Source organism: Lacerta agilis, chromosome 6, assembly GCF_009819535.1.
Source record: "Lacerta agilis isolate rLacAgi1 chromosome 6, rLacAgi1.pri, whole genome shotgun sequence".
Lineage (NCBI taxonomy): Eukaryota > Metazoa > Chordata > Lepidosauria > Squamata > Lacertidae > Lacerta > Lacerta agilis.
The window spans coordinates 1,103,387-1,123,262 of record NC_046317.1 but is presented as its reverse complement, the minus strand read 5'-3'; the positions used below and the strand labels follow the sequence as shown (position 1 = coordinate 1,123,262).

Below are 19,876 nucleotides of genomic sequence, written 5' to 3'. Positions count from 1 at the left end.
ATATTTAGTTATGCAAAACAACCACATTTAGCCTTTAACTGACCCCTGAATAAGGAACATCATCGATATTCACTGACTCAAAGAGAGGAAATTACAGCAAATGCAAACATTATTTTTTTAAAAAAGCATCACTGCAAAGGACGGAAATTGCAGCTCAACCCTCTCAAAATACTAGACAATTGACTTTAGGCTTCCCATGCCCTATGGCACAACCATGGTCTTCTCCATGGACTCTCCTGGGTTTGGTCTGGGCTATACTCCACTGCAGAACTGTGTACAATTAATTTGGGGAAATCCCATTAGCTCCTGAAAACTATCAAGGAAGACTGGTACAGATAATGCTTTCCAGCAGCACCTTAGAGACCAACTGAGTTTGTTCTTGGTATGTTATTATACCAAGAACAAACTCAGTTGGTCTCTAAGGTGCTACTGGAAAGATTTTTTTTTATTTTGTTTCGACTATGGCAGACCAACACGGCTACCTACCTGTAACAGATAATGCTAACACTTCACTGAGACTGGTAAAACAAGTGATACAGAGGTACCGCGGTTTTTGAACGTCTCTGTTGATGAGAGTTTCAGAACTCGAATGCCGTAAACCTGGAAGTAAATGCTTCGGTTTCCGAACATGCCTTGGAAGTCAAACAGGAAACGCAGCTTCCGCTGAGTGCAAAACCCTGAAGCCTAGCTGTCAGCTATTGAATTTCAGTTTTCGAACGTTTCGGAACTCGAATGGTCTTCCAGAACAGATTACGTTCAAAAACTGAGGTACCACTGTACCAAAATTGCAAAGTAATTGAAAACAAGTTCTGCAGTTGGAGAGTTACTTGAGAAAACAAAACTAAAGCTACAAAAGGCCAGTGTGGATATGTTCTTTTTTATTCGTCTTCTCTGCACCTAGCCACAGGAATTGTGCACTGCAGCTACTACCCATTATCCATTCCAATGTCCGTCTTTTCTCTCCACAAGCAAAGAGTTGTTCAACCTTCGGAGAAGCAAAGACGTATCTCTCAACCCAATCTCTCCTACAACAGTAGAGACTAGCGGGAAGCCAGCTGTTTCCTACAAAGCCGCCACCTCTTCTTCTCTCCTGGGGTTCCTGTGGTCTTCTCAGAGTGCAAGGCCAACAGTAAAAGGTGCAATAGGACATAGCACTGACATACAGTAGGCAGTGATAGGGACATCTGCGCCTGCTACCCGTTCTGCCATGCTGCTTTCTCAGGCGTAAAGGGAAAATAAATAGTGATGCTGTTTGAACTCACTCCACCAAAACTATAATTCAGTAAAACATGTGAATGGTTTAATAATATATTTATCTTATTCTTTTTTATAGTTCTATTAAGAACACCTCGTCATAAGATGGAATTACATACCACCTGGACTTCTGTCAACATTGTCTTTATGGTTCTAATGCTATAGCTGTACTTCATCCAAGTGTTCAGGATACAGTACTCTCGTGGGCATATTAATGGTCTATAAGATGTTGACAGTGGGTAATTTAAATACCTATATACTTGAGTATAAGCCGAAAAAGCTGCCCTCGGCTTATACTCGAGTGAGGCGGGCGGTGGGGACGGCGAGAAAGAAGCCCTTTCTCTTTGTTTGTGCCGCCACCCGCTCTCCCCAGTCAACCATTCCTTAAGAAGCGTACAAGAACAGCGGTTCTTTACTCTCCCCAGGCAGCTCGTTCCATTCCTGAACTGCTTGCATAAATGCAAACTTGGCAAAGGAGGAAGAGGAAGGAGCAGCCCAAAGGGCTGCTTTCGGGCTGCTTGTTCCTCCTCCTCCTCCACAGCGGCAAAGGTGAACCGGCTTATACTTGAGTCAATAAGCTTTCCCAGGTTTTTGTAGGAAAATTAGGTGCCTCGGTTTATATTTGGGTCGGCTTATAATCGGGTATATACAGTAAGTCATCCTGGTGATTTTTTTAAAGCCACAGAACCTTTAAAAGCAGCCTCCATACTCCTAAAACTGCAGGTAATGGGGAAAGAAATATTCTGCTCGCATTTTTAGAAAATACATCAATGCAAATTTCTTTTGAGGACCAATGGTACAAGAAAAGGCTTTGCTCTCTCCAACTTCAAAGCTCACTATCATTAATGAGCATCTTTCCTTCTTAAGACAGTCCTACTTTTAGAAAAAGAACAACTAAGCACATGAATGCTCTTTCTGTTTATATTTTACTGTTGTGACCTTGCATACTTCACATTCATCTCCAAGGGAACATTTCCAAGTTCCTAATTAATAATGTGCTGCCATCATACACCTCATTACACTTGCCATTTGCATGCAAAACAGGTGCTCTTCCTCTGTGTTATAGGTGCTCCAATGAACTTCTTGGTGCAGCAGCAATCAAACAGGGTTGCCACTTTTACAAGGATTCTAACAATGGGGGCCGAATAGACTTGAGCATGTCCAGGTTTCTTTTTAAGAGAATGCTTCCTCACCTGTCTAGAGGCTGTCCTGATGCCCAAATTTGTTTAGTTTTAATTGCATTTTTATTGGACATTGCTATCCATTTAAAATCCCTTTGAGACTCCTTTTGTGTGAAGCAAAATGTAAGGATAAATCCATACCACACTTTCAACAACATTTGTAATATATTTATTCCATGTTATCTATATCACTCTCTAGGGAATCCAAAAAAAATTCAGTACAAACTGAAGACAGTTTCACGATGGTCGTGCAATGGCATTAGAAAAGTCACATTGTGAACAAATTTGGGGGGTGGCTAGTGCTGGTTCTGTTCAGAAAATAAAGACACAGCATCTTTGGTTGTCCCAGAACAGAGAGACTGTAGTGGTAAAGGAAGATCTATAACACCAAGTAACATAAAAATCTTCATTAAACTACGCAAAGGACTGTGCACCAAAAAGGCATCAAACCCAAGTATTATAATGCTCTCAATATTACTGCACATTGCTGGTTTCTAGTGTAGGATTTTTCATGGTGACTCACCTACGAACACATAGGCTGGTGAACCTGTTTGCTAATGAACGCTGCTCTCAGCCCCATACAAAGGACTGCAGCATGAAGAAGAAGCCTAAATTAAAATCACATGCTGAGCTCAGAAAACCCTGTCTGCTGCCCTCACAGATATGGCCGTCACGTTTACTCCCATGGATTGCAGGGGATGCAGTTCTACTTGGGTTGCTTCTTACAGTCCATCATGTGAACCCTCCTTTATAGCTTCATCCACAGCCTGAGAGCTATTGTTTTAATTTTTTCATTTAAATGACATCCTGATGTAGAAACTTTCACTGCTTTAATTAATTCACCCAATAAAAATATTAAAAGGCCCATTTCCCATGTGGTGCCACTGGTACAGGGAACCTACAACCACATGGCAAGCCTTTCTTCTACAACACTTAACCATATGAAAAGATAAATGCCTCTTTCACGCTTACTCACTCTGGAATATGCTAAAAGATGATAATCTGTATCCTATCCTCCCATTGCGGCATAATGTTCCTTTTATCCCTTTTTCTCCTGGAAGACACTTCACTTCCTTTTGGGTGTCCCCACCTTGGCATTTTCACCAACAAATCAGTACAAGACATCTGGGGTGTGAAGACTTCAGGCTTGTGAAATCTACTTTATTTTTTCCCTAGAACCTCAAGACCCACTACTAGCTGAAACCATGTGAAAAACAGTGGCTTAGAAAGGGAGGCCGGCAGACATACACTTACTAGGTTTTTTTTTTAATACACTGTGCCTTTAAAACACATTCTCAACGCTTTCTCACCCTCAGATAATTCTGGGGATCATAGTTTTACAGTTCCCAGCAACCCTTAACAAAACACAGTGGCCAGAATTCTTTGAGGGAAATAAAGTGTTACAAATGTGCTTTGAAGGCATAGTGTGTACACAGGGTAGAACCAGACATCTTCAAGGGTCCGGACAGCCCAGGAACCTGTTCTTAGAACTGAGATCACGTACATGCATTTCACACAAAAATCCCATTCCTGCTTCCCTCTCCTAGTCCCCAAAGCCCTCCTCATTTCAGCAGCCTAGTTGCAGGCGGAAGGGGGTTAGGATTTTCTCTTGTTTAACAACTGGGAGTTGGTTATTTCCTGAAAATCACCCAGATACCCACCAGTAGATCCCAACCCCCTCCTGCCCACCTGTGCAATGGATTGAGACTATTGAAAGAAAGAAGGTCCTTTGGAACCACGTCTACCTTTTGAGGCTATTTAGCACTTTGTAACAAACTTGCCATGAGACAGGGATTACGAGATGCACAACTTAAATCACTCCACCACTTATGATGTAGTTGGATATTATGGTCTGGCTTTTGGCAAGTTGCCAGTCTGCAACCATACACAGTGGGAGGGGGGAATCATACTGGAACATGTGTTTGTTTTTTTTAATTTGGGAAACAATTTAAAGCACAGGTGTGAACAATAACCCCCTGCAATAAACCCCACTAAGTTATTTCGAAGAGTGACAGCCACTGTAGCTTTTGTTTGGAAACTCTGCCACTCCTCCTTCACTGCCTACCCCCAACTCCTTAGAGTTAGCCAAGGGCCAATCCTTCCTTCTACCGCATGTGCCCTGCCCTCCCAAACACATGGCTTAGAGATCTAGTTGCCTCTTGCTTGCGCTTAATGCTTCTGGAGACAGTCGTACAGCTACTGTATTCCAACTGGGGGCGAGGAGAGGGGGGAACTGCTGCTGTGATTTCAGTCTCCCACGGAAACCCAAGAGAACAAGCCAAGGTGATGTTCAGTGGGGTTTCTGTGACAGACATAACTGAATGATGAAGTGGCACTCGCAAATAGACACAGCTCCCTCTTGGCAGGGACAGAAAACACACACAAACTAACGGCTTCCAAGAAATCTCTCCCTATGCAAAAGCAACAGCTGCAAAAGCCTAGTTATTAATAAATTGCTGGGGGACAACCAGGTACTGCAGTTAGAGCGTGCAAAAAAGGGGTTATAATTTTTCCATCTCATTCAATTGAAAGCTGCTTAGTAGCAACAGCTTGCCAAACCCAATTCCAGAAGCCTTGCTGAGCGCTGACGTCCGCCTTCCCCCTTCCTTTTGCTGCAGATCTTGAATCTATGCAGCCATGACGAATCTAAATGGGCTTCTGAGCCACAAGGATTCCCCTCATCTGTCTTGTGCTTCCTGTATGCAGTCACTGCTGCAGACGGCAAGATTAAGTCCCAATTTTATAATCATGCACGTTCTGTTACACTCCTCGTATATGCCAGTGAACCTGTGCAAATTTACTCAGACGCAAGTCCCAGTGAGTTCAGTGGAGTTGCTCTCAAATACAGAGGATTACAAACTGCAACTTTAGATTTTCCTCCCCGCCCGCTTGGTTGTGCCTCTTGCATCTCACCTCCTTCCACCTTCCATCTTTAACAGCAGCATCCTATGCAGGCACCAACAGGTGATAAAAAATATTGCTTCCATCACAGGGCGAAAATTTTCATCTGTGGGTTTCTGCAGACCCATCTTCAGCTAATGGCACAGGAGCAGACCTGGTAGAACTTTGCCCGCTTGATCAGTTGGCAACCTTGCCTGCAAACTCCCCCCAACCCATAGGCCGCCGCCCACCGGTACGTTTTCCTCCATGCACCACCTTGATGCAACTACCCGGAAACTTTTCTCTCTCTCCGCCAACCTCCGGCGTTTGCAAGGCTGCTCTCCGTGGCCGGGGATGAGGTCACTTCGGTCTCCCCCCAGTGAGTCCTCTCCGGCGGCGCCTTTAGCCAACTTACCATAGGGCGATCCTGTTCTTGGGGTACCGCAGCCTCTCCACGCAGCCGAGGAAATGGGGCAGGGAGTGGGCAGCGTTCCTGGCGAGGACGGCGAGGAAGACGGTGGGCTTCTGCAAGGCGGATTCCGGCAGGGGATCCGGACTGAGCGGCTCCCGCGTGCAGCTGCCCCCTGGAAGCCCCTGGAAGACTAAGGAGAGGGGCAGAAGCAGCAGCAGCAGGATCCGGGAAGGGCTGCGAGAGAGGTCGAGGGTGGCAGCAGCAGCCATGTTTCGGGGGGGGGGGGGACGGACCCCAAGCAAGTCCGGCTGCTCTTCGGGCGGGGGCAGAGGAGAGTCTCTTCTGGCAGTGCGCGTACCTGGAGAACAGGCTGGAAAGGAGAGGAGAGGAGAGGAGAGGAGACCGGGCTGCCGCTGCCCGCCCGCCCGCCGCGCATACGCGCTTCTCCTTTTTGGATTTGCTCCAAGAGGAGGAGGAGGAGGAGGGGGCTGTGCCTTCTCTGCAAAAGGTGCTGCCTGGGCGGCGGCGGCGGCAAACCTTTCAGCTCGTGGAGCAAGTAGAAACAAGAATCGCGTGCTCCTCCTCTCTTTGGATATTCCCTCCTCTACCGGCGACCTCCCAAACGACCAGAGAGCTTTTGAAGAAGCACATTTGCAAAACTAAGTGTCTTAGTAATCATAAGTAATGCTAAGAAGGGATAGGTTCGTACAAGCATTTCAGATGTTCTACTGGGCTCGGATTGCACCGCGCACACTTCGAATGAATGCTAGTGGACACGTGAACGCAATTTGGTGGTGGAATTCTGTAGGCTACCATTTCACGCGACCGGTGGCTCAGTGGCTGTTTTCTTTTGAGATTCTCACGACGACTAAGAGCTCCATGCATGTCGGAGAAAAGAGGTCACCACACTGTCCTTTCACTGATGAGCTAGTGCACTACAAGTAGGGAGCTTTTTACCTGGGGGAAGAATTTAAAAAATGACACAGGGGTCAGAAGTTGTGATCCAGAATTCTGCCCCTTGTAGCACAATCCTCTTTATGCATGTGTACTTGCAAGGAAGTCTTACTAACTTCAACAGAAACAAAATAGAAAATTCTTTTCAGTAGCACCTTAGAGACCAACTGTGTTTGTTCTTGGTATGTGCTTTCGTGTGCATGCACACTTCTTCAGATTCACTGAAACAGAGGTCACCAGATCCTTAAATATAGTGAGAGAGTGGGGAGGGGTATTACTCAGAAGGGTGGTGGGAAGGGGTGATTGGCTGGTGGGTGTGGAAAACCTGTGGATGACTGTTAAGGACTGCAATGAGTCCTAAAGGAAAAAGCAAGGGGTGAGATGGCTAAAGATAGCTTGGTCATGTATAATGAGATAAGAATCCAATGTCTTTGTTCAGACCAGGTTTCTCCATGGTTTTGAGTTTGGTAATGAGTTGCAATTCAGCAACTTCTCTTTCCGAAATTGCTTTGTATTAAGACAGCTACTTTGAGATCTTGTATAGAATGTCCTGGGAGATTGAAGTGTTCTCCTACTGGTTTCTCTGTCTTGTGATTCCTGATATCAGATTTATGTCCATATATCCTTTGGCGTAGCTACGGTTTGGCCTGGTTGTCCAATATAGAGAGCTGAAGGAAGGAATTTTTAAATTATTTTTTATTTTGCTTTTGACAAAGTCCCCCATGATATTCTAAGCTGGTAAAATGTGGGTTGAACAAGCTAACTGTTAGGTGGGTTTGTAGCTGGTGGGTTACAACAATATAAAAATGCAAGCTTGAAATAAGTGAGAACAATTTACAGTCGGAAGAATAGGTAGCACCTGGTTGCAGCCTATCAGGAGAGGGGCGTTGACCTGCAAAGTGGGACACCTGCTATGGAGACCCTCTCTGAAGGTAGAGGCCTCCTGCTCTGGCTGCCCTGCTAGCAGTGAGGGCACAAAGGAGCCATTCTGGGGGGTTGCCAGGCGTGGAGGGCAAAAGGCTTTGGTTCCACCAGGATGCCCAGAAAGCCTTGGAACTGGGGTGGTTGTCTTGCTGAGATAGCCCCCCACCCCCACCCCTCCATCCTTTGGCATCGGGGTGGGTGGGTGGGGGCTCTGAGCAAACTGACATTTCAACTAATGAACCAAGGAAGGCCGAGGAAGAGAAACCAGTGGAGTGCTGTCCCCAAATCTATGAGGGAATCAGTGGAGTTGGAGAAATACTGAGTCTATGCAGCTAACTGAAGATGGATCCCAAACTCCTGCCCAATTCATCATCTCCCACGGACCAGGTGGAAAAATGGCCTTGTGGGCCAAAGTTAAGCAGACCGCTGGAGAGGTTCACTTTGACCCACAAATTGGAGGATCCCCGTTTGGCTGCCTGGGATTTGCAGCCATTTGTGTCACAGGGCCTGGGTTCCAGTGTCCCTGGAGACGCCAGAGAATTCCGATGCGATGCTTCAGAAAAAAAGAATGTTGAGGCAGTTGAGCGGACTCTGCCAATATGGAGGTAGGCACAGGGGCGTACCCAGGATCAAAACTGGGGGGTGGGGGCAAGCCATGGTCATTCAGGTTGTGACATTTCAGCACAAGTGAATGAAACCAAAATTTTAAGAAAATTATATATAATTATAGCAGTGCTTTATTACGGTAGTTATTACAATGATTTGCTTGAAAAAATTAATTTTTATTCTAGTTAAATGTCTTATACCAGGGGTGGCCAACTCCCAAGAGACTGTGATCTACTTTCAGAATTAAAATCTGGCAGTGATCTACCCCTGTTTTTTGGGGGTTCAGCTCAAAGTTGTTGTTCTTTATTGGGATGAGGAATGCCCCGGTTTTAGGAGTTTGGCTCAAAGTTGTTGAGGGTGACCTTTTTTGGGGGGCTGCCCCAATACTTTTCTTACGGGGGGACAACAGAAACTTTTAGAGATTTCTTTGGAGAGAGTTGCATAAAAGCACTCACAAATCTGTACGCTGCACAAACTCCAAAATGATGATTCTTCTGCACGGGCCCTCAGAAAAATGTCATTTTTCAGAGTTAATATCTCATTTTCAAGATATGTTTTGCACAATGAGTAATTTGTACTGATAATGACTACAATTTTTTAAATGTCCAAATCAGAAATGAATGGAAATGACATGTACTCTACAATTAATTCATTTTTTTTGAAGTCGCCAAATCTTTTTTCTAACTCCAGAATAACAGAATCAATTTCGGCCACATACCATATTTTTCGCTCCATAAGGTGCACCTGGCCGTAAGATGCAACTAGTTTTCAGAGGAGGAAAACAAGGGAAAAAAACATTCTGAATCAAATGTTGTACTAACTAAACTATTTAATAAACTACCAGTATATCAGAATAATATTTCAACAATGTAAAGTGAACAGCAGTCAACAGTGCCATTAAGAACCACCATCACTGTCATTAACAAATGAGGAGAGACTTTATCCCCTAGTAAGGGGGGGGGGGCAGACAATAAATATGTGAGCTTCCCACATCGAGTCCCTTAGCTCAGTATGGTTTGGACCTACGCAATTACTTTAATAAAGGCAAAAGAAGTGGGACTTTCTTCTTTTTTGTTCATTACAGAGAGCTCTGGGGGCTTTCATATGAGGTAGGAATGAGGGAGGAATCTGATTCAATTTCCATTTAAAGTCAAACCTACCTACCAGTAATTCACATCTTCCCCAAATGTTCATCTTGCTGCTGCTGCCGCCGCCTCCTCCTCCTGAGTAGTAATAAATGCTACCGTACTTTCACAGAGGGAAGGCTGGGGAGTGGGGTGGCGGAGGGAGGGAGGGAGGCTTGGGAAAGAAGCTTCACACTTGCATCCTAAGCCTCTGCACTTCTGCAGGGATCGCTCTCCGGCCGTGGACGCTTGGGAGGTGCCAGCCAGCCACCTGGCACGCATGCAGAGGAAGGGGAGGCAGCTGGCTTCGTGGCTCCAAAGGGACAGGATCCGCTTACACAGGTAAGAACTCTTTGCCTTGCCATCCTGCGCAACACACACACTCACTCACTCACACACACACAGAGTGTCCGTTTCGGCAAGAGCTCTCCCAGTAATTGCCCATTGTTGTCGAGATTTTGGGAGTGGGAGAAAGATAAGAGTTGGAGAGCTTTTTACAGGGGGAGAGCTTTATTCCCCTTTTAGGCTGCTGTTCACTAAGGAACCCAAGATCTACCCGCGATCTACCAGGAACTTCCTCGCAATCGACCTGTTGGCCACTCCTGTCTTATACTAATATCATTTTTCTTGGGTTTGAAGAAAACTTGTTCAAAACTTTCGTTTCAATCCAGACCCCATCCACATCCATTATTAAAAAAATAAAGGAAAAACGCACAGATTACCTGAAACAGCTGGCAGCAGGCTCGGGAATGGGCGGCTGCTGCAAATGGCGCTGAGCCAGCTCAGCCCAGCCCTCTTCCTGCTCTCAGCCATGCAGAGCTGCATCCCCCATATGTTGTTGGACTCCAGCTCCCATCATCCCTAATCACAGGCCACACTGGCTGGGGCTGATGGAAGCTGGGGGTTTTTGCGCCCTAGGCGAGATCACCTTCTGGCACCCCCCATCGTTCTGCATACTTCGTGCATGCACAGGAGCACTCCATTGCGTCATGTGCACGCACAGAAGCAGCGCTCTACTTACAGACTTTTCGGGGTGCAAACAGCACCCCGGAATGGATTGCGTCCGTAAGTAGAGGTACCACTGTATTTAAAATATTTATGCACCTGCCCTTACATTCAAAATTCCCAAGACAGTTTATAAGAACTAATACAAATTCCTTTAAAAACTGTAATAGGCAGTATTGAAAACGATCTATGTGCAGGGGGTTAGGCAGAGGTTAATAAAGCCTGGGGAGATAAAAAGGTCTTTAGAAGGAAAAGGATGAATGAGTAAAAGCTTATTTATTTGGCACAGAGAGCATTGCCATACTCAACTGTGAAATAAGCATTGATCCTCCTTCCCTGCTTGCTCCACAGAGCTGTGAGTGCCATGCAGCCTGCCCTGTGCCCACTAGGCCAACCTGTTGCAGCGATGGACTCTGTTTTGTTAGCAGTGAAGTTTCATCTGCCAGTCTGGTGGGCCTCTGTAGTGTGGTCTAGTGGTTAGAGGATCAAGATGAGCAGTGTTCAAAGCCACTCATAGACCCAGTCTCTTAGCCTAACCCAGGGGTCAGCAAACCTTTTCAGCAGCAAACTGTCCCTCAGACCTTGTGGGGGGCCAGACTATAATTTGAAAATAAAAAAATCAACTAATTCCTATGCCCCACAAATAACCCAGAGATGCATTTTAAATAAAAACACACATTCTACTCATGTAAAAACAACAGGCAGACCCCCCCCCAAATAACATAGAGATGCATTTTAAATAAAAGGACACATTCTACTCATGTAAAAACACGCTGATTCCCGGACCGTCCGTGGGCCAGATTTAAAGGCGATTGGGCCAGATCCAGCCCCTGGGCCTTAGTTTGCCTACCCATGGCCTAACCTCTTCTATAGGCCTGTTGCACAGATAATGGGGGAAAGGAAAATGTATGGGGAGGGAAAGATGAGATAGACACCTAACAAATTACTAAATGCATAGGATGGGAAGGGTGAACTCTCATCCTTGGCCTCAGGCAGCAAAATGTCCTGCACTAGCCCTCAGGGGAACAGCTCAGCTGGTAGAGTAGGAGACTTTCAATCTCAGGCTTGTGGGCTTGAGCCCCATGCTGGATAAAAGGGGGGTACTTGGACCAACTCTACAATTCCATGAAATGCACAAGCCCCATTGATTGTCACCACCACCCCAGATTTCACCAAAGAAAGCTTCCTTACTGCTTTCAGAAAGCAGTAGCCAAGGGAAGTGTCATTGACTGGGTCCCCTCTCTGGGTCTCTGCCTGGGGGCCAAGGAGATGGGAAAAGGGAATGAAGGGGCAGCAGATGACAGGCTGAAGACAATAAAAGGCAAGAAAGCGACAAAGGAATGAGGGGAGGGGAGAAAAGAAAAGTTGAGTGAGGAAAATGGCAATGGCGCAAGAAAGGAGGTAAAGTATGATGGGTGGAGTGGAGAAGGCTGAAGGAAATATATCTGGGGCTGGGGTGGAAGAAATGGAAAGGACGCAAAGAGGAGCAGGAAAGGAGGAAGGGAAAGGGACAGAAAGCGAACGAGAATCAGGAGGAGGCTGAAGGAGACCGGCAGCGCAAAAGGAAGGGAATATGAGGAGCGAGGGGAGAGAAAAAGGGCAAGAAGGGGAAGGGGCGAAGGCACGCAGGCACCCGATGGAGGGGCAACGGCGAGAGAGAGAGAGAGAGAGAGAGAGAGAGAGAGAGAGAGAGAGAGAGAGAGAGAGAAAGAGAGACGGCCAGGTGGGGAGGGAGGGAGGCTGAGGCAGGCGCGAGAGGGAAGAGCGAAGCCTGACGCAGCGGTGGCAGCACAGTAAACAGAACCGTCGCAGCCCGCAGCTGTGCACGCACGACAGGCGCTGCCTTGGGCAAGGGGGGGCAAAGGGAGGAACTCGGGCGGCGGGGACAGCAGCCTCCTGCTTCTCCACTGCCTTCCCTCCTTCTCCGCTCCGGGCAGCCCAGGCTGAGGCTCCTCTCGCCCGGCGCCGATCATTTTTGCTTCTGGGGGGGCAGCTGGCTTCTAGGGGGGGCAGCTGCCCCCTTCTGCCCCCCCTGGGTACGCCCATAGTAGGCATTATAAACGCATCACCCCAGAATTAGCATTTTCCCTAGGACAGGGGTCCCCAAACTAAGACAAAGGGGCCAGATGTGGCCCAGTCGCCTTCTAAATGTGGCCCGCGCGCTATCCGGGAATCAGCGTGTTTTTACATGAGTCGAATGTGTCCTTTTATTTAAAATGCATCTCTGGGTTGTTTGTGGGGCATAGGAATTTGTTCATGTTTTCTTTCAAAATATAGTCCGGCCCCCCACAAGGTCTAGGACAGTGGTGGCGAACCTATGGCACGCATGCCAGATTTGGCACGCAGAGCCCTCACTGCTGGCACGCGCACCATCGGCCCATCCGTGCTGTTGTTGTTGTTTTTCCCCCAGGCTTGTGTCCGCTGTTGAAACCTTCAACTTTTTTTTTTTTTTTTGCTAGTCGCTGGAAATTGTGTTCGGCGATTGATCTGTTTTTCAATTCGCTGCGTCAGTAGTTGTTTCTGATTGGGCATAACAGCGTTCTTTTTTTAACCCTTATTGTGCTGTGTGTGGTTTTTTTTGGCGCTTTGGCAGACGATGATGTCGGCGCTGCATGTTAATTCCAGCGAAGGTATTATTTGTCATTTATTTCTGTTCTCTCCCCCCCAAAAAAGCTCAGCAGCTTTGGGGCGCCCCCCCAAAGCAAAGCCATTTTTGTGCGACCCCCCCCCCAAAAAAGCTCAACAAGTTTGGGCACTTTGTGATAAATAAGTGGGGTTTGGTTTACAGTTTGGGCACTCGGTCTCTAAAAGGTTCGCCACCACTGGTCTAGGATGTCCCTATTTTCCCTGGAGATTTTTTAATAATAATAATAATAATAATAATAATAATAATAATAATAATAATAATAATAATAATAATAATAATTTTTATTACTTTTCATTTGCAGACTCTCCATGACGATGTCTCTCTCGCCCCCACCCCCCTCCCTGAAGATATCCCTCTCCCCCCCAGCCCCCCCAATCCTCAGGATGTCCCCCTCCCCCCCAGCCCCCCCAATCCTAAGGATGTCCCCCTCCCCCCCAGCCCCCCCAATCCTCAGGATGTCCCCCTCCCCCCAGAGTCCCCCCCAGAGTCCCCCTCCACTATTCTCCAACCCTTCTGCTCCCTCTCCCTTCGGCCCACCCCCGAATTTGCCCCCTACCCCCCCAAAATCACCCCCGAATTTGCCCCCTACCCCCCCAAAATCACCCCTGAATTTGCCCCCTACCCCCCCGAAATTACCCCTGAATTTGCCCCCTACCCCCCTGAAATTCTACCCCTCCCCCAATGTGCCCCCTCCCTCCCTGAAACTTTCCCACCAAATGCCCCCTTGCCCCTGATAACCTCCCTGAATCCGCCCCCTCGCTCCCTCAAACGTGCCCGCCCAATGCCCTCTCCCCCCCTTAAACGGTTCCGCCCAATGCCCCCTCCCCCCCTCCCTCCCTCCCTCCCCCAGCCTGCCCCCTCCCTCCCTCAAACGTCCCTGCCCAATGCCCCCTCCCCCCCTCACTCCCTCCCCCAGCCGGCCCCCTCCCTCCCTCAAACGTCCCTGCCCAATGCCCCCTCCCCCCTCCCTCCCTCCCCCAGCCTGCCCCCCCTCCCTCAAACGTGTCTGCCCAATGCCCCCTCCCCCCTCCCTCCCTCCCCCAGCCTGCCCCCCCTCCCTCAAACGTCCCTGCCCAATGCCCCCTCCCCCCCTCACTCCCTCCCCCAGCCGGCCCCCTCCCTCCCTCAAACGTCCCTGCCCAATGCCCCCTCCCCCCCTCACTCCCTCCCCCAGCCTGCTTCCTCCCTCCCTCAAATGTCCCTGCCCAATGCCCCCTCCCCCCTCCCTCCCTCCCCCAGCCGGCCCCCTCCTTCCCTCAAATGTCCCTGCCCAATGCCCCCTCCCCCCCTCACTCACTCCCCCAGCCGGCCCCCTCCCTCCCTCAAACGTCCCTGCCCAATGCCCCCTCCCCCCCTCACTCACTCCCCCAGCCGGCCCCCTCCCTCCCTCAAACGTCCCTGCCCAATGCCCCCTCCCCCCCTCCCTCCCTCCCCCAGCCGGCCCCCTCCCTCCCTCAAACGTCCCTGCCCAATGCCCCCTCCCCCCCCTCCCTCCCTCCCCCAGCCTCCCCCCTCCCTCCCTCAAACGTCCCTGCCCAATGCCCCCTCCCCCCCTCCCTCCCTCCCCCAGCCGGCCCCCTCCCTCCCTCAAACGTCCCTGCCCAATGCCCCCTCTCCCCCTCCCTCCCTCCCCCAGCCTGTCCCCTCCCTCCCTCAAACGTCCCTGCCCAATGCCCCCTCCCCCCCTCCCTCCCTCCCCCAGGCTGCCCCATCCGCCCCCCATCCACATCATCCGCTTCCCCCCCAACCACACGCCAGAACATTGGTCCGAATACGGTGAGTCTCACCGTAAGCTGGCAGGGGAAAAGAGGAGCCAGGAGGGGTATTTTCAGGAGAGAAAATCCTTAAGCGCTTCTCTCCAAGGGGGTTTCACCTGCAGCACCCTGTAATGTGATTTTCTCTTTCTGGCAGACTAATAAGTGTGCGACAACAGCTTTTACGGGGACCCCTCAGCGCCTTCAGGACGAAGCGGGCCGGCTCCATCAGCAACACCGCCATGACGTCCAAGCGGGCCCGCGACCGGCTCTACGGCACCCGCATTTTATGATTCTAAGTGGCAAAGCAGTCTAGAAGAGATGTGAATGCAGTTTCATTCCAGCAAAATAAAAACCAAACCTCTTTTACGCAATTAGAGCAGGTAGCTTACCAAAACCTTTCTCTTCATGAATTTGTAAAAAAAACACACACCTTTGCATAGAGAATTTATGTGGTCCTTTTTGTGGTACTTGGAGGGTACAGGTTGTACAGAGAGCAAGCACAGTGGGACTTAAGTTTAGGCATGTATGCGACAGTAACACCCATCCCTGGCAAGATAAAAGCAACCTATTTAACTGTGAAAGAGCTTTGTACAACAATGAAAGGGTTTCCTCTTCCTTAGCACATCCAAAGGAGTAAGTGGAAAGGGAACACTTTAGTTAGTGACGCTGCTCTCTGCTCTTCCACCCAGCCAGAGGAGATTTCGGTTGCAAACCACATGACTGGAAATCTCAACTTGGTCGCAAGGGGGGCACTCACTCCTGAATTGCACAAAGCAGCTGACGACTGGTTAGTTTTGAACGCTGCGCGGGACGCAGATAAATTGCATGATAATGGCTTTATTCTAACACTGCAATCCTGAACACACTTACTAGGGACAGGAATAAACGCTATTGACCAGAATGTGGTTTGTTTCTGACAGAAGCATGCATAGTATTGTGCTGTACAATGAAGACCTCTGTAAGAGGTGAGGGGTTGTTTTTTTAGCCTTTTATGTGTAATGTGTATTTTCTTCTTTGCTCTTTTAGGTAGTGGATGGAGCCTTTCCTTCATGTTGAATGTCTACTTTTCGGACTGATTGCTAAACTACTATGGCCTGTCGAAGAGCAGGAAATCACATGCAGTTCCTCTCCTCCATGTGTTCTTCCATGGTGAACTGTCATAAATCTCCATCACGTTCAAGTAAAATTCATAGCATTTGCATGGTGTCGGACTTTTTTTATCCAAACATGGGAGGAGTGGAAAGCCACATCTACCAATTGTCACAGTGCCTAATTGAAAGAGGACACCAAGTTATCATTGTCACTCATGCGTATGAAGACCGTAAAGGCATTCGTTACCTCACCAATGGACTGAAAGTCTATTATTTGCCATTAAGAGTCATGTGCAACGCGCTTGCTGATTAGTTTATCCGGACGCGTAGGGACGCTTTTAAGGGGACCCCTCAGCGCCTTCAGCGTTCCGTTCCGAGGTGAACGAAGCGGGCCGGCTCCATCAGCGACACCGCCATGACGTCCAAGCGGGCCCGCGACCGGCTCTACGGCACCCGCTGCTGCTGCTGCCATGTCCGCACCGGCACTATCATCCTGGGCACTTGGCACATGGTAGTGAATCTGTTGATGGGCATTTTGCTGACTGTTGAAGTTGCTCACCCTAATACTGTGCCAACAGTGGATTATATCCAATCTGAAATCATTGGTAGCTACTATCCCTCTGAGAGGGTGGCTGAAAATGCATGTGTTCTCTTTGCTGTCTCGCTCCTCATGTTCACAAGAAGTGCTCTGATGGTGTATGGAGCAATTGCTCATCGAGTTGGCTGGCTGATTCCATTCTTCTGTTACCAGCTCTTTGACTTTGTTCTCAGCTGTCTGGTGGCTAGAAGTTCCTGGACATACTTGCCAAGAATAAAGGACTACCTGGATCAGCTGCCAGAGTTTCCGTACAAAGATGACCTCCTTTCCCTTGATTCAAGCTGTCTTCTGTTCACTGTTCTGGTGTTTTTTGCCTTGGTGATCATCTTGAAGGTCTACCTCATGAACTGTGTGTGGAATTGCTATAAATACATTTGCAACAGAAACTCGCCTGAGATCGCAGTGCACCCTGCATTTGAAGCACCTCCGCAGTATGTCCTGCCAACCTATGAAATGGCAGTAAAGATGCCGGAGAAGGAACCTCCACCTCCTTACATACCTGCCTGAAGAAAACTGAAAACTTGTGGTCGAACACCCGTACCAGCTTCACTTTTTTATATTGCCAGACTGCTTTAATATTCAGGGCTTTAGGTGCAAAGCCACATGGTTGAGAGGCATTTGATATAACCTTACTAAAATCCATATGAAAATCACCCCCCGCCAGTAGTTTTTAATCTCATTGATCATCTCAATCATCTTACACAGTTATGCCTTAGGGTTTAATTCTGCAAGTACCTCTATATTTGTATATAACTTCATTCATATGCATTTACGTTTTCATTTAATTTGATAAATAAGGATTAGGATCCGACGTAGGTGTTCACATGATCAGGTATTTTACAGATACGGATTAGTTCTGAAGGACAATCTGATCAGTTGGCAAGATAACAGCTTGTGTTTTTCTTCATTTATATTGTAGTGGGAAGTTCAGATGTGGTATATGACAGATGTGGTATATTTACTTGCACTTTCTCTTAGCTTTCTTTATTGTTATTCAATGCCTTGAAACAGTATGTTCAGGAAGCCTAAAGCTGGCACTAATTTGAAGTTTTTCCTATATGCTGTGAATGCAGCAAAAGTGCAGCAAGAAATTACATTTGTGTCAGTTGCATGCTTCCAATCTGTGTGCATCTCCATCTTTGTTTATAAATGATGTTTAATAAAATCTTGTTAAAAAAATAAAAAATAAAAAGTCATGTACAACCAGTCTACTGCAACAACTCTCTTCCATAGCCTGCCTCTGCTCAGGTATATATTTGTACGTGAAAGAGTCACCATTGTCCATGCCCATAGTTTGTTTTCTGCTATGGCTCATGATGCCCTGTTCCATGCCAAGACAATGCAACTTTGGACAGTTTTTACAGACCATTCCCTTTTTGGATTTGCTGATGTTAGTTCGGTGCTTACAAACAAACTCTTGACTGTATCGCTATGTGATACAAACCACATCATATGTGGTCATATAGCAAGGAAAATACTGTGTTGAGAGCAGCACTGAATCCTGAAATAGTTTCTGTCATTTCTAATGCCGTTGATCCTACTGACTTCACTCCAGATGTATCTAGAAGAGATAAAAGCACAATAACTGTTGTTGTTGTGAGCAGGCTCGTATATAGAAAAGGTAATGAGATCCAAAATATACGTTGCACTTCATGTTGCTTCTTTCTAATGCTATAGAGTTGATCAGAAATTGCCTTTCTGTTTGTATCTACCTTTTAAATGCACTTAAGTTTTGCTGCATGATATTATGGCTGGTTTTATTATTATTTTATTATTTACTAAATTTGTCAGTTCTTTTATCTTACCCAGGGAAGCCCAAAGTGACTTACAGCCAAACAAAAAGGCAACAAACCCCACACACAGATGCAATAAAGCAGAGAGAAAAGAGAAATACCTGTACATTAAAAGCATCTCACCCACTTCTAAAAGGTCACATATAGTTGAACACCAAAGACCTGGTTATAGAAGAAAGTTTCTACCTGGCGCCTAAATATTTTAAGACCTGGCAAGTATAAAATCCAGTTTAGATCTGTGGCGGACCGCATGCAGTTGCATGTGGATTCACATGCTGTTTGGCAGGAACTGTGTGGGGCTGCCACTTTTAACAAGTGAAATACAGGTGAGGCTGCTGTGAATTCATGGATCATGATGACCTGAGCAAGAGCTATTGTTGCAGGTAGAGGGCCTAGAAGAAGAGTCATAATGCATACAGTTGGCTTTGTTCAAACATGCAAACACATAAAATAAAAAGGAATGTTGTGAGATATAGGGGTGCCTAAACCAAAAACCTAGGATAGGCAACAAATTCAGAGCAAAGCGTAATAAAAAGACATTTGCCCATTAACTCTTTCTAGCAGACATATTTATTTATCTTCAGCACTGGCACCATGCCACCTCATGGCTTCCAGTCTTGTGTTACATGGGAGTAAGTTCTCTTGAACACAGAAGGGCTTACTTTTGAGTAAACAGGTTTTCTAGTGCAACTGCTCAAGACACTTTATCTTCTCTTGCTCTTAAGTTTTGGGTGGGCCATATGATTGTTGTCCACTTCCCAAAAAGCAGCTTTTGCACAAAGGCTTGTAGTGTAGCAGATACTTAAAAATCAGGTACCACTGAGGTCCAACAGCAGTAATAAGGCTCAGGGCAGGTGAGGATCACATGCCTCTGCAAGTGGAGAGGCATAGCTGCTCAGCTGGAGCAAACCCAGACATGTCCATCCAGATTGGAAAGATAAAAGAAAAGCAAGCCAGAGACTCTGGGTCTACTCAGATTTCTCCTTGATGGACGATGACTTGGCTGCTTTGGGGAACTCCACTGGATGGTGACTTTGGGACTGACCGCAGGTGTTCCAACCCTGGACCTTCTGCAGAGGTGTGATCCTGACCTTACAGATTGACTTCTCTGTATTGGGCCTGGACTGTATGACAATGCTCTAGTGTTGCTCTTGGGACCATGTGCACTATCAGGACTCGCCTCTGGGTACACCAGGATTCAGGACAGGATTCAGGATTCAGGTGTATCACCCTTTCCAGTGCTAAAGGATTAAAATGTGTTTGCTCCTTCCCCCCTTTTGTCTAATTAAAATGAAATATAAAAAATCCCAGTGTACATGTGAACAGGGACTGTTTCTTCAGTCCCAAAAAATCAATGGAAGAAAGCTTGTTTTTATTATTACCATAAGAGCCAACTCCTAGGGGCCAAAGCCCCTTCGGGCCCCACATAAAATATTTGAGGGGGCTGCCCCCCATTGATGGGCATTGCCATTCAAGTGGTGTGTATGTGCCATGTTTTGTGATTGATTATGCAGGGCAGGGATTACCTCCCCCCCCCCCAATATTTTATTCAAGCAGAGCCTGCAATAAACCCAGATGCCAACTTTGCTGCCACATAAACCCAGACAACACCATTACTGGCCCCAACAACATCAAACATACCATCTCAGG

At 47.4% G+C, this 19,876-nt stretch overlaps 2 protein-coding genes across 2 annotated transcripts in view; one reads left to right on the top strand and one right to left on the bottom strand.

The window, feature by feature from the left end:
- The window catches only part of COLGALT2 (collagen beta(1-O)galactosyltransferase 2), a 59,235-nt gene extending 53,338 nt beyond the window's left edge, over positions 1-5,897 (bottom strand). The window contains exon 1 of the mRNA XM_033151165.1: positions 5,731-5,897. The gene's annotated coding sequence lies outside the window, so the exon portion shown is untranslated. The remainder of the gene's footprint in view (positions 1-5,730) is intronic.
- Positions 5,898-16,140: 10,243 nt separating this feature from the next.
- On the top strand, positions 16,141-17,590 carry LOC117047924 (lysosomal-associated transmembrane protein 4A-like). The gene has a single exon (XM_033151164.1). The coding sequence runs from the start codon at positions 16,251-16,253 to the stop codon at positions 16,938-16,940; it is 690 nt and encodes a 229-aa protein (XP_033007055.1). The 5' UTR covers positions 16,141-16,250; the 3' UTR covers positions 16,941-17,590.
- Positions 17,591-19,876: the final 2,286 nt, after the last annotated feature.

Coding starts and splice junctions, on each gene's coding strand:
- LOC117047924 (XM_033151164.1), top strand. CDS start 16,251: ATGACGTCCAAGCGGGCCCGCGACCGGCTCTACGGCACCCGCTGCTGC.